The sequence below is a fragment of the Megascapheus bottae genome, chromosome 3 (assembly GCF_031878675.1).
Source record: "Megascapheus bottae isolate mThoBot1 chromosome 3, mThoBot2.hap1, whole genome shotgun sequence".
In the NCBI taxonomy this organism is placed as follows: Eukaryota; Metazoa; Chordata; class Mammalia; order Rodentia; family Geomyidae; genus Megascapheus; species Megascapheus bottae.
The window spans coordinates 15115341-15128081 of record NC_143511.1 but is presented as its reverse complement, the minus strand read 5'-3'; the positions used below and the strand labels follow the sequence as shown (position 1 = coordinate 15128081).

The following is a 12741-nucleotide window of genomic DNA, read 5'->3' as shown; positions in this document are numbered from 1 at the left end:
AAAACATCATTAATCACAATGTCAGTTTTCTGAGGCCTCATTCTCCTTATCCCAATACTGGCCCTAAACAGAAATCAGCCAACTGCTGAAGCACTGACCAGGATGTTAGTTACAGTTAAGTGCTGAGAAATCAGCTCTGCTTGTTGATTTAAAAAACAAAAAACAGCCCTTCAGGCTAATCTTGTAGCTCAGAGTCCGGGCTTTAAATACACTAGGAAGTTAATCTCTTTGAATTTAGGATTGTAAAGGACAAGCCTGTCTAGTGAAAATGAAGCTGGGCCACTCAAATCCTATAGACAGCTACCCTCCAATTTATGTTTAACTCTAAGTACCTAATACTCCAGCTCCTCACATTAGGGTCCAAGATTTGCAACGTGGGGGAAAAAGGAAAAAGTATGAGCCTAAAACCATAAATTAGTGATAGATCAAACTTCTGGTAAGTGTGTGGTGGTGGGGAGCCCCTGTTCACCCCCAGACTCACCCCAAAAAGCTCCAAAAGAGAAAACTGGAAACAAAACAGATTTTTTTTTTTTTTTTGCCAGTCCTGGGCTTGAGCTCAGGGCCTGAGCACTGTCCTTGGACTTTCTCAAGGCTAGAGCTCTACCACTTGAGCCTCAGCACCACTTCCAGCTTTTTTCTATGCATGTGGTACCAAGGAATCGAACCTGGGTCTTTGTGCATGCTAGGCAAGCACTCTACCACTAGACCAAACTCCCAGACCCGACACAGCAGATTTTTAAAAACAGAAAGAGTTAAACTTACAGGTAAGAAGTAAATGTCACATCTAAGGAATTAACTCAGAGTAACCTCTAACTGTCACACTTAAATACTTCAAAACCATACTGACACTATATATTACAGGATAACTTAATTTTCTAAGACAAAATTTTAAACAAATACCAGAATTATGAAAGCAAATTCAGCTCAAAATGTCTATAGCCCAAAGCTCTGTGCTTACTGAAATAGAACTCAGAGCTCACAACTGTTAAGCTGTTTGTCCTTATTCAACAACAACCAAGGATTTACAGAACACATCATCTTTCCTACGTGTGTGTGTGTGTGTGTGTGTGTGTGTGTGTGTGTGTGTGTGTTACTGGGGAAGGATTGACCTCAGGGTTTGGGTACTATCCCTGAGCTTCTAGGGTCTCACAGGCTTTCTTGCCCTGGCTTTTTCCAAATCCCCATCCTCAGATATCAGTCTCCTGAGTAGCAAGGATTATTGAGCCCCAATCCTCACATCTCAGCCTTCTAACTGGAAATCAGGCAAGTACTTCTGCATCTGATTAACTTAGAAACCTCTATGCTGGGGCTGGCCTTGAATAACAATCCTCCATCTCCTAATTAGGATTACAGGCAGGAATCACAGATACCCAAGTTAGATTTTTTTTTTTCCTTTTTTGCTTTTTCTTTTTCTTTTCTTTTTTTTTTTTATTTTTGGAGAGTGGTGGTTCTATTGTCTAGGCTGATTTTGTTATTTGACATTCTCCTATGTAGTTGGAATTAGAGGCATGCACCCTCCACCCCCAGCTTAGAGCCTGGTTTGCTCAACATGCAGAAAATACACACGAGTGAGATACATAAGAATAGCAAAGGTAATAATACAAAAGTCACAGAAAAGCAACTGTCCTCCAGCTGAGGTTCAGCTCTTGAAACAAGCAGATTGCTAGCTTTCAATGGGCCCCAAAGCCCCAGTGCTCTGAGAATTTCCACTTCTCCCTTGCCTAGTAGCATGAGCTTATTATCTATGTGGATAGAGATGGATAACCAAGGATCTACCCCCCCAAAAAAAAAAAACTTAAAAAAGGAGGGGGGATTGTCTTAATGTTAACAAGAAGCTGCTTTTTTAGTAACCAGCCACAGCCCAGCAGAGAAAGCAAAGGGGAAGGCTTATCAGGAAGTGTTGACACAACATAACATGGACCACAGGCACCACACTAACTCAGGAAACCACAATTATACCATTCTTCATTTGGACAGCGCTTCCACTTTAAAACTTCCAGATGGAAAAGCTCGTGGTGAGATCTGACATTGAACTCTTAACATTCTCTCCTCCTGACAAACCCACTGAAAGGTGGGAAGGGAGAGTGGGTTGGTTGTCACTAGAGACAAATCTTAACAGCATGAAAGCTCTCTCAGTAGATGGTTTCCCCATCGCTGCAATTTTTTTTTCAATAACAAAGATGTTGTCAGAAATGACAATTTTTTGTGTCCCCTGATGATGGCTGGCTAGCATTTGGTTATAAGCCATAAAGCAGGAATAATTTCAGCCTGTCAGGAGTCTCACTAATGCCCAGTTTCCCCCTAGAGAAAATTCCTGTCAAATCTAATGAGAGCTCCAAAGGCCCTCTCTACAATATAATGAGCACTTAGGCCCTGCTGGTGATCAGGCGGCAAAAGGCATCAATTTGAGCCTGGCTACACCCTGGGGGCCAGACGTCACCAGTTTTAATAAGAATTATGATTACTCGCAGCACCAAATGCCTCCTCAGAACTTATTATTAATGGGTGACATTCAGAAGGATGTTTTTCAAATGTAAGACCACTTTAAACTGAATTACAGCACTCCTTTGCACACCACTCTAGTGAAGGGTCTGTCAGCATTGACAATATAAACTAAATTTCAGGAGGCTTAGTACCCTACTATGAAGAACATGGTGTCTCTCAGCTTTTCACATTTTTCAAATTACTGGGCCAATTATACACAGCATATTATTAGTGCAGTGGCTCACAGACAGACGGGTTATAACCAACAAATGCTCGGCACAGTACAGAAACTCATTAGAAAACTATTTTCACTCCACAGGGCTCCTGACCCTCCTCACCCTCTCTCCCTTCTTCCTACATGATAAAGAAAAGGTCACCCCACCATGTACCCTACAGGAACCCAGAGGAATTACACACCTCTTTTACCTCCCCCAATAAAGCCAACACCAGTAAACAACATCATAAAGGGGTGGTGTTCTCTTGTAAAAGACTCAATGAGGTTATTAAATCCTTGCAGTTTATGGGTTGAAGAGGAAAAAAAAACAACAACTCAGTCTCCTCTTATGCTTTCAGAATACTTATTATTTAAAAGGGGGGTTGAAAAAAGGCCCTTCAGGGCATGATTAAAACACACACACACTCACCCCACCATGTAGAGTGGGGGAGGGGATAAGTCTCCTATGCCAAGCTTATTTGCATAATTAATTTAAATGACCAAAGTTAGCAGTAGATCTTCTGACCTATTTACTCAACAAATTACAACTGCCCCCCCCATAAGGTAGAAGTCACTGAAACAAAAATAACCTTAATATAAAGAAGGCTACCAACCTGGCAAAAAAATCAGCACTTTTTAAAAGGCCTAATGATATTACCAGTGAAAAGCCCTGAACTTAGCTATCTCTTTCCAAACACCTATCTGAGAATGGATCTCATGTATGCGATAACATTATGAAACCTATGATGAATTAAAAATCAAAGAGTGCAGAGTTACAAAAGCAGAATTGAACTCTGAAACACACTTGCTTAATGAAAGTCTTTGAATATAAGGAAGATCTGAAGGCTGAACTAATCAATTTCTCCACTGTGCCCCAGCCGGTCAGCTATGCTCTTTAATTTAATGAAACAAGGGTTTGAGATGAAATAGCACATATACATCAAGTAAGAATTGTATTGTTGTACTTTGAAATGTGTCCAACTGTGCAACTTCATCTGATGATAATTTTTTAAGAGGCAATCGATTTCTAAAAGACTTATTGTACCAGCGTCTTGATGAAAAAGTGAATGTCAGCATATCTCCAGAATACTTACACCCTGCCATTAATGCTTTCTTTGGCAGACAATGACTACTCAATTGAGGGTCCTTTGGGCTGAGCAATCATTTAGCTTTTCTTCTCTTATGAGGTCCTTAGTGCCTTGTTCCAGCTCAATACTCTTTTTATACACCATTATAGTAGCCATAAGTGTGAATTTTATGGGAACTTGCAAACTCATAGTCATAGCTAGAGCTTTCCAGTCACTAATCTTTTCATGCTTTTAAAACCACTAGGACTGAAGCAACTCCCAACATATGCTGAGGCTATAAAGAATGCTTTTTTTTTTCCATCGCCAAACCTGCATCAAACAAGAAATCTTTCAAAAGGATGTTTGCTAATAAGCCAGTAATCCTGAGTGTCTCCTCATGCGGCCCCAAAGCACAGTCTACAAAGAATATTCCACAGTTAGTCTTATACCCTGTTTAATCTGATTAGAGAAACTCCTAACTGCTGTTCTTTTTCCCTACGGGACCACACTTCCTTCCACAACAGCAAAAAAAAATCACCAAACTCTACAAGATATTCCAGATCTTGGAACAAGGTAAATAAATACATCCAGATGGAAAAAGTAACCTTTGAGGCTTATATACTATCTACCTATAAACAAGCCAGTTTATACTTTCAAAGCACCTCTTACCTACTTAAGCCACCAATGTTAACTGTCAAGAAGTCATCTTTGCTACATAATAACCTACCACCAACTCTCAGGAAGACAGGAAAAATAGCAGATAAGCATTTACCCCTCATAGCCCTTGACTAAGGACAAAGCCAGAACTGTAACATCACATGAACTGGTTTCTCATTGGAGCTTGAGATTTAACTAATAGCTTACCTGTTTGTGCATTTCAATGTTTAATCCGTATGACATTTCATAATACTGTAAAGAGAAAAAAAAAGAACCAAGCATTTCATCAACTCTCATCTTGCTAATACTCAGAACATACATTTGCTATTATCTCGAGGAAAGGGGGAGGAAAAAAAAGTTCAATTTGTGATACCTACCATCACATAGTGCCTCTGCATTTCTGTCTTTTCACTGGCCAGTTTCTCACATTCCAATTTAAGGCTAAAAAAACAAAGCAGGCAACTTAGCGTAAACATTAGGTCACTTGTTTTAACATCTGCCTCACATATTTGCACTTCAAGTAAAAACAAAGACCAATTTGGAAAAGCCATGAACTACCTAGGTAAACGCCCAAAAGCTTTGTTCTTGTGTTTAATGGGGGAGGGAAAAGGGGGGGACAGGACTAAAGCAAACAGTACCTTCCACTCAGCTACTGCTTAAGTCCAGCTTGGTGCATACCTAGTACGATTGGAAGAATTAAAAAAAAAAATCCTTCAAAACAGATTGCTCATGTTCATCTGTTCCCTACTTCCTCGCATCAAAATTTAGCTTCTGTGGACTGCACTAAAATCTACTCTTAAACATAGTCTTTCATTTCCAGGATAGGCTGCACCATTTGTGCCAACTTAAACAGTCTTTAGGCTTGAAAATGTGACCTGTAAAGTTACGACAATGGTTGGTGGTTTCCAAAAACCTTTGGTTTCTAAATCCTTGCCAAAATATGTCAAGGAGCTACTGCAATGAAGTGGGTTGAAGTTCTCCCTGCTTGGGGAAACATGGTGTGTGCAAGTATGTCTCAAGCTCTGGAGATATTATCTACAAGTAGACAAAAGGTCAATAATCAGAAAGCTCCTGACAAAATAAGAAAATACACACCCAACCCATGACAAAGTAAAAACTGTCCTCACAGTTATTTCTAAGCTCCAATGAGCCACAGGCTCATAGGAAGAACAAGTTAAATAATCTTGACAATTCACTATGGGCAGTTTCCACTTCAGAAATCCTTACATGATTGGGAGGGGGGAAGGGAAAGTGGGAGAAAAACATGGAAAGAGGTAACGGTGTTCAAGAAGTAATGTTCCCACTATCTGAGGAATGTAACCATAACCTCTCTGTACATCACCCCATAATAAAATAGAATTTTAAAAAAAATCCTTACAGGTTGAGACTTCATACAAATGTGGCTCCATTTTCTTGTTCTACACAAAACCACCAAGAATGAAGCCCAAGTGTGTATGATTTCTCCCAAGCCACCCCTTCATCCATGGCCACTAGAGATGGACTTAGCTAACAGCATCTGATTGCCTGAGATGGACTTTGTCTCAGACAACCCAATTTTCTCCTATGGCAAACAGCAGATTTCAACATGGCTTTGGTTCCCTGAACATACTCCCCCCCCCCCCCCCCCCCCCCCCCCGCGCGCCGTGAGCACTGAAGCATCGATTGAGCCAATGTTTCAGCTCAGCCTGTTACAAGATAAATAAATGAAGTGCAAATATTGACGGTTCTCATGCAACTCCTAAATACACGAAAAAGGACTCCCTGGAACCGTGGCAAACGGGCAAAAGAGAAACAATGGGAGGAGGAGGAGACAAGAGAGGAGGCAGCCCGGAAAGAGCCGGGAAAGGGGGTAACATGAATGACAGGTCTTAACTGCGACTCCACACGCCACCGCCTGGACACAGATACTAAGTACAGCCGCCACCGCCGCGGGCCTGGAGTGAAGAAGGGCACACGGGGCCTCCTGGGTGACCACTGGCCTGGCGTGGCCTGACACACACCTGTGATACTGCGCCTGCAGGAACTGGAATTCCTCTTTAATCCGGTCCAGGGACTCCGGGATGGTGAACTTGAAAGGCTGGCCTGCAGCCTGGTGCGGCGTCTGAAGGCGACCGGCGAGGGGGACCGAGGAGGATGCGGGTGGATGGGCAGGGCAGGCAGGAGAGGGAGGAGGGGTTAGGGCAGAAACAACAACAACAAAAATCATCCAGTTAAAATTGGCGGCAAACAGGATCCCCCTTCGCCCCCCCCCAAAAAAATAATAAATGCAATCTCCAACTCGCGGTGAAGATTCACTTTAGCAGGAGGACGGAGTGGACCTTCCGACTACAGCCCCCAGCCACAGGCTCGGAAGCTCCCCACCAGGCCTCCAGGGCGAATTGCGCTAAGTGCCACTGGGTCACCCTAACCCAGGCCAGGGGACAGCCCGAGGCCCGACCAGACGTCGCCTCCGTGACCGCCCCTAAGGGAGGGGGGGTGGTGACGATGACCCAGGGGGGACCAGACAAGAAAAACAACTCCCTCCAGCTCCAGGTTCCCAGAGTGAGCGGGCCAACCCCCCGGGCGCACCGGAGAAGGGTCCGCATTGACATGTAAATAGGCGAGACGAGAAACAAAAGGGGGGGCGCGCTAGGAGAAAGGGGAGGGGACCCCAACCTCCCCAGGCGCCCGCGTCCGCCCCGTCTAGACATCAAGCTATAGGGGCCTCAAAGCCAAGGGGGTGAAACTGAGTTTCAACATACTGCCCACCGTAGGCTGGATGGAAGGGCCCAGGACTCCCACCCCACGGCGTCCCCAAGGCTGGCATCACTGCGGGCGACGGGACACCGCCGGGATGCGCGTGCCCTTTTTCTCTGGGCTGGGGAGCCCCTCACCACCACCACCACCCCACTCCCACCTATCCTGCAGCGACTTACCGGGTGCCGGCTCTGCGGGAACATCGCTCTGGCGGCTGCCGCGGCTCTGTTCCCGGACAACTCAATTCTCCGCTCAATTTCCAACTTTAATCCCACCGAAGGAAAAAAAAATTAAAGCCAGGAAGCCGGGCGGACGCGGACGGTGCGGGGAGCGCGCGCGCGGCGAGGCGCACACACCGGGCCACTGGGCACTGGGCGCCGGCTCCTTGCTCCTCCAGCCGGTGCGGGCTCCCCGCCTTCAGGGCCACATCGTGGGGCGTCCGGGGCCCCGCTGTCTCAAGAAATCTACGTGGCGCCACAAGCCCCCCTCGGGACGGCGCGTGCGGGGGTTACGGTGCGACCCGCGGGGGTCCGGGCCTCCCGGGGCGGAGGTGCGGGCGGGAGGGGGGCGGCGACTCCGGCTGGAACCCCCGCCCTCGGCGATCCGCGCGCCCACACAAATCCACACGGGCTATTTTCTTTTCTTCTCTTTTGCTCTGTTCCTGATCTCTGCCTCTTCTCCGGGTTCTTCTTCTCCTACCCCCCCCCCCCCACACACACACACGCGACAGCGGTGGCAGCGGGCGAGGTGCAGGTGGCACGCCGCCCCCGCTGAATCCCCCACACTCAAAACAAACCCCAGCGGATCCGCAACCGCGGTTTCGGCCCCGGAGCTCCAAGGGGAGACGATGAGATCGGGATCGGATCAGAAGATCCGCCCGCGCGCGCGCGCGCAGCAGTCCCGAGCCTCAGCCCCGGCCGGGGAAGAGAAGGGGATGACGAGGCAGAGAAAAGTGCGGAGGGCGCGCCGCCGGGAGGGCGGCTCGGCACGCCCCGTGCGACCGGCACTCGGTGTTCTCCGCGGTTGCACAAACCCTCCGGGACGCCACGGGGCTACTCCCCGCAGTGAAGCCCCGAAAGAGCCCGCTGCTGCTCCTCGATCCGGGGACGCATCGGGGCGCCTCGCCCCGCGCGGCTGGCCCGGACCCTTCTTCTAAGCCCCTTCTTCCTCGGCTTCCTTTCTCTCCTTCCCCCGCGTCCTCCTCCCGGCAAAGGGAGCTCCAGTCCAGCTGCAAAGTTCTCTGGCGACCCGGGCGAAGATATCCACGAGATAGTGCAGGGAGCCGGAGTGCGCTCCGCCGCTCGGCCTCCCTCCTCGGCCGGCAAACTCGGCGGACGAGTCCGGAGTGGTCACGGCGGCGGGGGCCGGCGAGGGTTGGGTCACCACCGGACAGTCAGAGGTCCCGGCAAGTGGTACAGGTCCCGCCCGTACACGGAGGGGGGTGGCGCAACCGGGGTTGCGGGGTATCCGCCGCCGCTGCTTCAGCAGCCGCCTCTCCCGCCGCCGCCGCCGCCGCCCGCGCCTCTCGCGCCGGTTACATTAACACGCGGTTTCACACTCCCGAGCTAACCAGCGCCGGCCCCGCCCAACCCGGCGCGGGCGGGGGCCCGGAGCGCAGAACTGACGGGAGGGACGTGGGCCTGGGAGGCGAGGGGGTGGGGGGGACAGTTGACGGGGGCAGCGTTGACCAATCGCCAGCGCCAAACCCAACGTGGGGCAGTGACGTAGTACCTCCCCGGAGCCTATGACAGCCTCGTCTGAGATGAGCCGCTCGCTCTCACTCCCCACTCCCTCCACTCCACTCCCACCCCGCTCGCTACCATCTCCGCCATCTCCCTTGTCTCCCCTCCCACTCACCCACCCCCGCCCCTCCTCCGCCAACCGCGTCCTCCCGGGCTGGGTGAAGAACTGTTTCTGGAGAAGCCTCGAGGACGCCCAAGCCAGCCAATGGGAAGCGGCGACACGCGGAGATTGGCAGGCGGGATTGGAAGGTCGGTGGGAAGGAGAGCGGCGGGGCTGGACTGTCAATCAAAGTAACGTGGGGCCGGTTGGGGAGCGCGCGGGTGTGCGCGCTCGCGCGCGCGCGCGCGAGAGAGAGACCTGGGAACTGGGAGCGAGCCGCGGCGGAAGCCAGGGGCTCGGGTTTGCAGAAAACCTGCCACTTGTTCGCTTTTCCCTTTCGTGAAAAACAGAACAAAACAAAACAAAAACCCCTCCGATCTCAGTGAAACTAACCGGGAGACTCCACCGCGTCGGCTTCTTTGTGTGGTGGGAGGGGGGATTGAGTGGGGGGAGGAATTGACCCCTCGTGGCTGCTACTCGTTCAAAATGATGTTGCATTCTGAAATTTCTTAGAGGTTTGATTTGTTGTTCTTGATTCTCTTTCTCCTTTTCCCTGGAGCTGCGTTTTCACGAAAGCATGAGAAGTGGGCCGTGCAGTGGATGGAAAATGCATCAGAGTGAGGCACGGAATTAGCTGGCCTCCGGACACCAGCGACCACCCGACAGCTAATTGCCCGCCCCCTCTACCCAGCTACCCCCCTTCCACCACCCCCCACACACACACACACACACCATCCAAGGTGGCCGGATTCGGGTGGTACTAGCGGATTGCAAACAACTTTCCGAAATGATCGGCTTCGCTCGGTTTGGTGGGAAGGTGAACCCCAAAGTGCCGCCAGTGTTTGGACACTTGGGTCCCCAGCGCGAAGATGCTTGTAGAGGACAAATGTCAAGCGCTTGTCCCAAGTCAGACCCTCTCTCCCCCCCCCTCCCTCGTCCCTGTAGGGAGAGGAGGAACGTGGGTAAGGATTTAAGGAGAACCCCGGCAACCTGACCACGAATCTTGTTTGCTTCAGATCCTTAAGAACAAAGAGGAACAGTGAGATAATAATGGGACAAATCAGCCTGGAGACTTGACAGACCTCTCCCTCCTTCTCACTCCCCCCGCCCCCATCATTTGGGTGATACCCCTGGGATGAGTGCGGGGGTGAGACAAGAGTTGGCTACAGGACCGAGATTCTTGTTAGACAGGACTTGGGTAAATAAGGATCTTGAGACTTTAAGAAGAAATGGCTATAGAGCTCATCTTGAGACTACCTGGTTTCCATCTGTGTGTGTGTGTGTGTGTGTGTGTGTGTGTGTGTGTGTGTGTGTGTGTGTGTGTGTGTGTGTGTGTGTGTGTGTGTGACTGCGGGAAAACCTGTATTGCCATTAGTATACTTTAAAATAAAAATAGTTCCGTGGAGCTACTTTACCTACAGCAATGGATCAATGATAGTGTTTGTAACAAAATGTTGATGACTTTGTTCAAAAGAAAGACACACTTTCAGCACTCTATGTGTGCGTGTATGTGTGTGTTTCCTGGGACTTGAACTCAGGGCTTGGGCTCAGTCCCCTCTCGAGGCTGGTACTCTGGCCACTTGTGCCATAATCCCCTTCCAGCTTTTTGGGTGGTTAATTGAAGACAAGGGTCACATGGACTTTCCTGCCCTGGCTGGCTTGGAACTGCAATTCTCAGATCTCAGCAACCTGAGTAGCATGAGCCACCAACCTTCAGGAAGCTCACTCATTTTTATGCTGGAATCTAATTAACAAGCTCTTGGCATGTAATGCCATTCTCTCATTCTCATTGTTTTACCTTTAAAAGACTTATGGGAAAGAGCTTGTTTAAACAGACATGTGTTTTATTGAAAATTTGCTTTTACAGAGATCTTTTTCTTTGAAATATTTAAAAAATCATTTTAGATAATACATTTCACTGTTGGAGTTTGGCTTTAAATATGTATGATATTGACTTCTCTATAATTGCATCAATCCCAAATATCAATTATAAATGAAAAGTAAAAGCAATTTTAGCTGGTTTGAAGGCCATAGTAAATTCTTAAATCCAGCATGGTAGGTTTGGGGTGTTCTCATTAAGTAGAACTGGGAAGAGGGTAATGCTATTCATTTTATTTTTACTAATACAGAGAAGAAATCTTTCTTTGGTTAACCTTAGGGGTGCTAGGTACTTGCTTGCTTCACATCTTGGGTGGGAACATGAACCCAGGGTCTGGGCACTCAAGGCTAGTGCTCTACCGTTTGAGCTACATCTCTGCTTCCACCTTCTCCATGAATAATTGGAGATAAAACTTGCAGAGTTGCCAGATGGCTCATGCCTGCAATCCTTGCTACTCAGATGAGATCTGAAGATCATGGATTGAAGCCAGCCCAGTCAGGAAAACCTGTGAAATTCTTATCTCCAAAATACTACCAATCCCCCCCGCCACAAAAAAAACACAGAAGTAGAGTTATGGCTCAAAGTGGGAGGACATCAGCCTTAAGCATAAAAGCTCAGGAACAGAGCCCAGGACTGAGTTCAAGCCCCTGGACCAATGCAAAAAAAAAAAAATAGTTTTGCATAATTTTCTGCTGAGGCTGGCCTTGAACTTCAGTCTTCAAATCTCAGTCTCCTGAGTAGTTTACAGATGTGAGTCACCAATTATATTACGTGCTTTTTGAAATCATAAGATCCATGGGCATCTCCTTTATTGTTTTGAAGTTCCATCCGCTGTTTGTGCTACCTAGGCCAAGCTGTGGCCAATCCATCCCCAAATCACTTCTTGGACAAGGTAGGCAATTCTTAGGAACTACAAGTACGTTTTGCACATACTGAGGCTTCTCCCTGCTTTCCTTAAGTGATATGAGATGGGTGCATCTGGACCAACTGACCCCACTGATAATGAAACAAAAAATTAACTTCTGTGTGTTTGGGGAAGGAGTAAGTATTCTGGTTGCACACCCTCTTTCCCTCAACCCATTTCCTTCAAAATCAATTCTACCACACTGTCCTTAAATATTCTCTAATAACAGTCAATAGATATTGTGGCTGCTCACCATATTTTCCAGTTTGGTAGGAGTAAAAACTGGAAATGAGATTTTAAATACTTTTGCTTTATCAGTAGAATTTGCAACCAAACCAGACCTTCTGATTTCCTTAAAATGTGGTATAGAGACTGAAAGAGAAATGACATAATAATGACCTTTAAATTGGAAGACGTTGAATATGAAGATGGTTTTTTTGGGGGGGGTGGGGAGTTCTTCGAGGATGGGGATTTTTTAGGGCTTGAACTGAGGGTGTCCCATCTCCCTTAATTTATTTGCTCAAGACTAGCATTCTAACAGTTGAGCCACACCTCCACTTGCAGCTTTTTGCTGGTTATTGAGAATGAGTATCTCAGATTTGATCTTCTTGAGTCTCAATTCCACTTCCCAATTTGAGTTTCATGGGCTTTTCTTCGTGGGCTGGCTTTGAACCTTGCTCCTCGGATTTCAACCTCATCAGTAACTAGGATTTCAGGACTTAATAAAGGGAGAAGAGCTGGATGCTGTGGCTCACACTTGGTGGTTCAAAGTTAGCCCAGGGCAGGAAAGTCTGTGAGACTCTTTATCTCCACTTAACCATCAGAAAGCTGGAAGTGGAGCTGTCGCTCAAAGTGATAGAGCACCATCCTTGAGCAAAAGAGCTCTCAACGATAGTGCCCAGATCCTAAGTTCAAGCCCCATGACCACCAAAAAAAAAAAAAAGTGAGAAAATATTTT

The 12741-nt window shown here is 47.9% G+C and overlaps 1 protein-coding gene across 14 annotated transcripts in view; it reads right to left on the bottom strand.

Annotated features, from left to right (window-relative positions):
- The window catches only part of Tle1 (TLE family member 1, transcriptional corepressor), a 98908-nt gene extending 91041 nt beyond the window's left edge, over positions 1-7867 (bottom strand). For all 14 annotated transcript variants that reach the window (XM_090329580.1, XM_090329586.1, XM_090329588.1 and 11 more), the window contains exons 1-4: positions 7338-7867; positions 6423-6523; positions 4800-4863; positions 4630-4674 (exon numbers count right to left, since the gene is read on the bottom strand). In XM_090329580.1, coding sequence (XP_090185706.1) covers positions 4630-4674; positions 4800-4863; positions 6423-6523; positions 7338-7361 — 234 coding nt within the window. In that variant the 5' untranslated portion in view covers positions 7362-7867. The remainder of the gene's footprint in view (positions 1-4629; positions 4675-4799; positions 4864-6422; positions 6524-7337) is intronic.
- Between the last annotated feature and the right edge of the window lie 4874 nt (positions 7868-12741).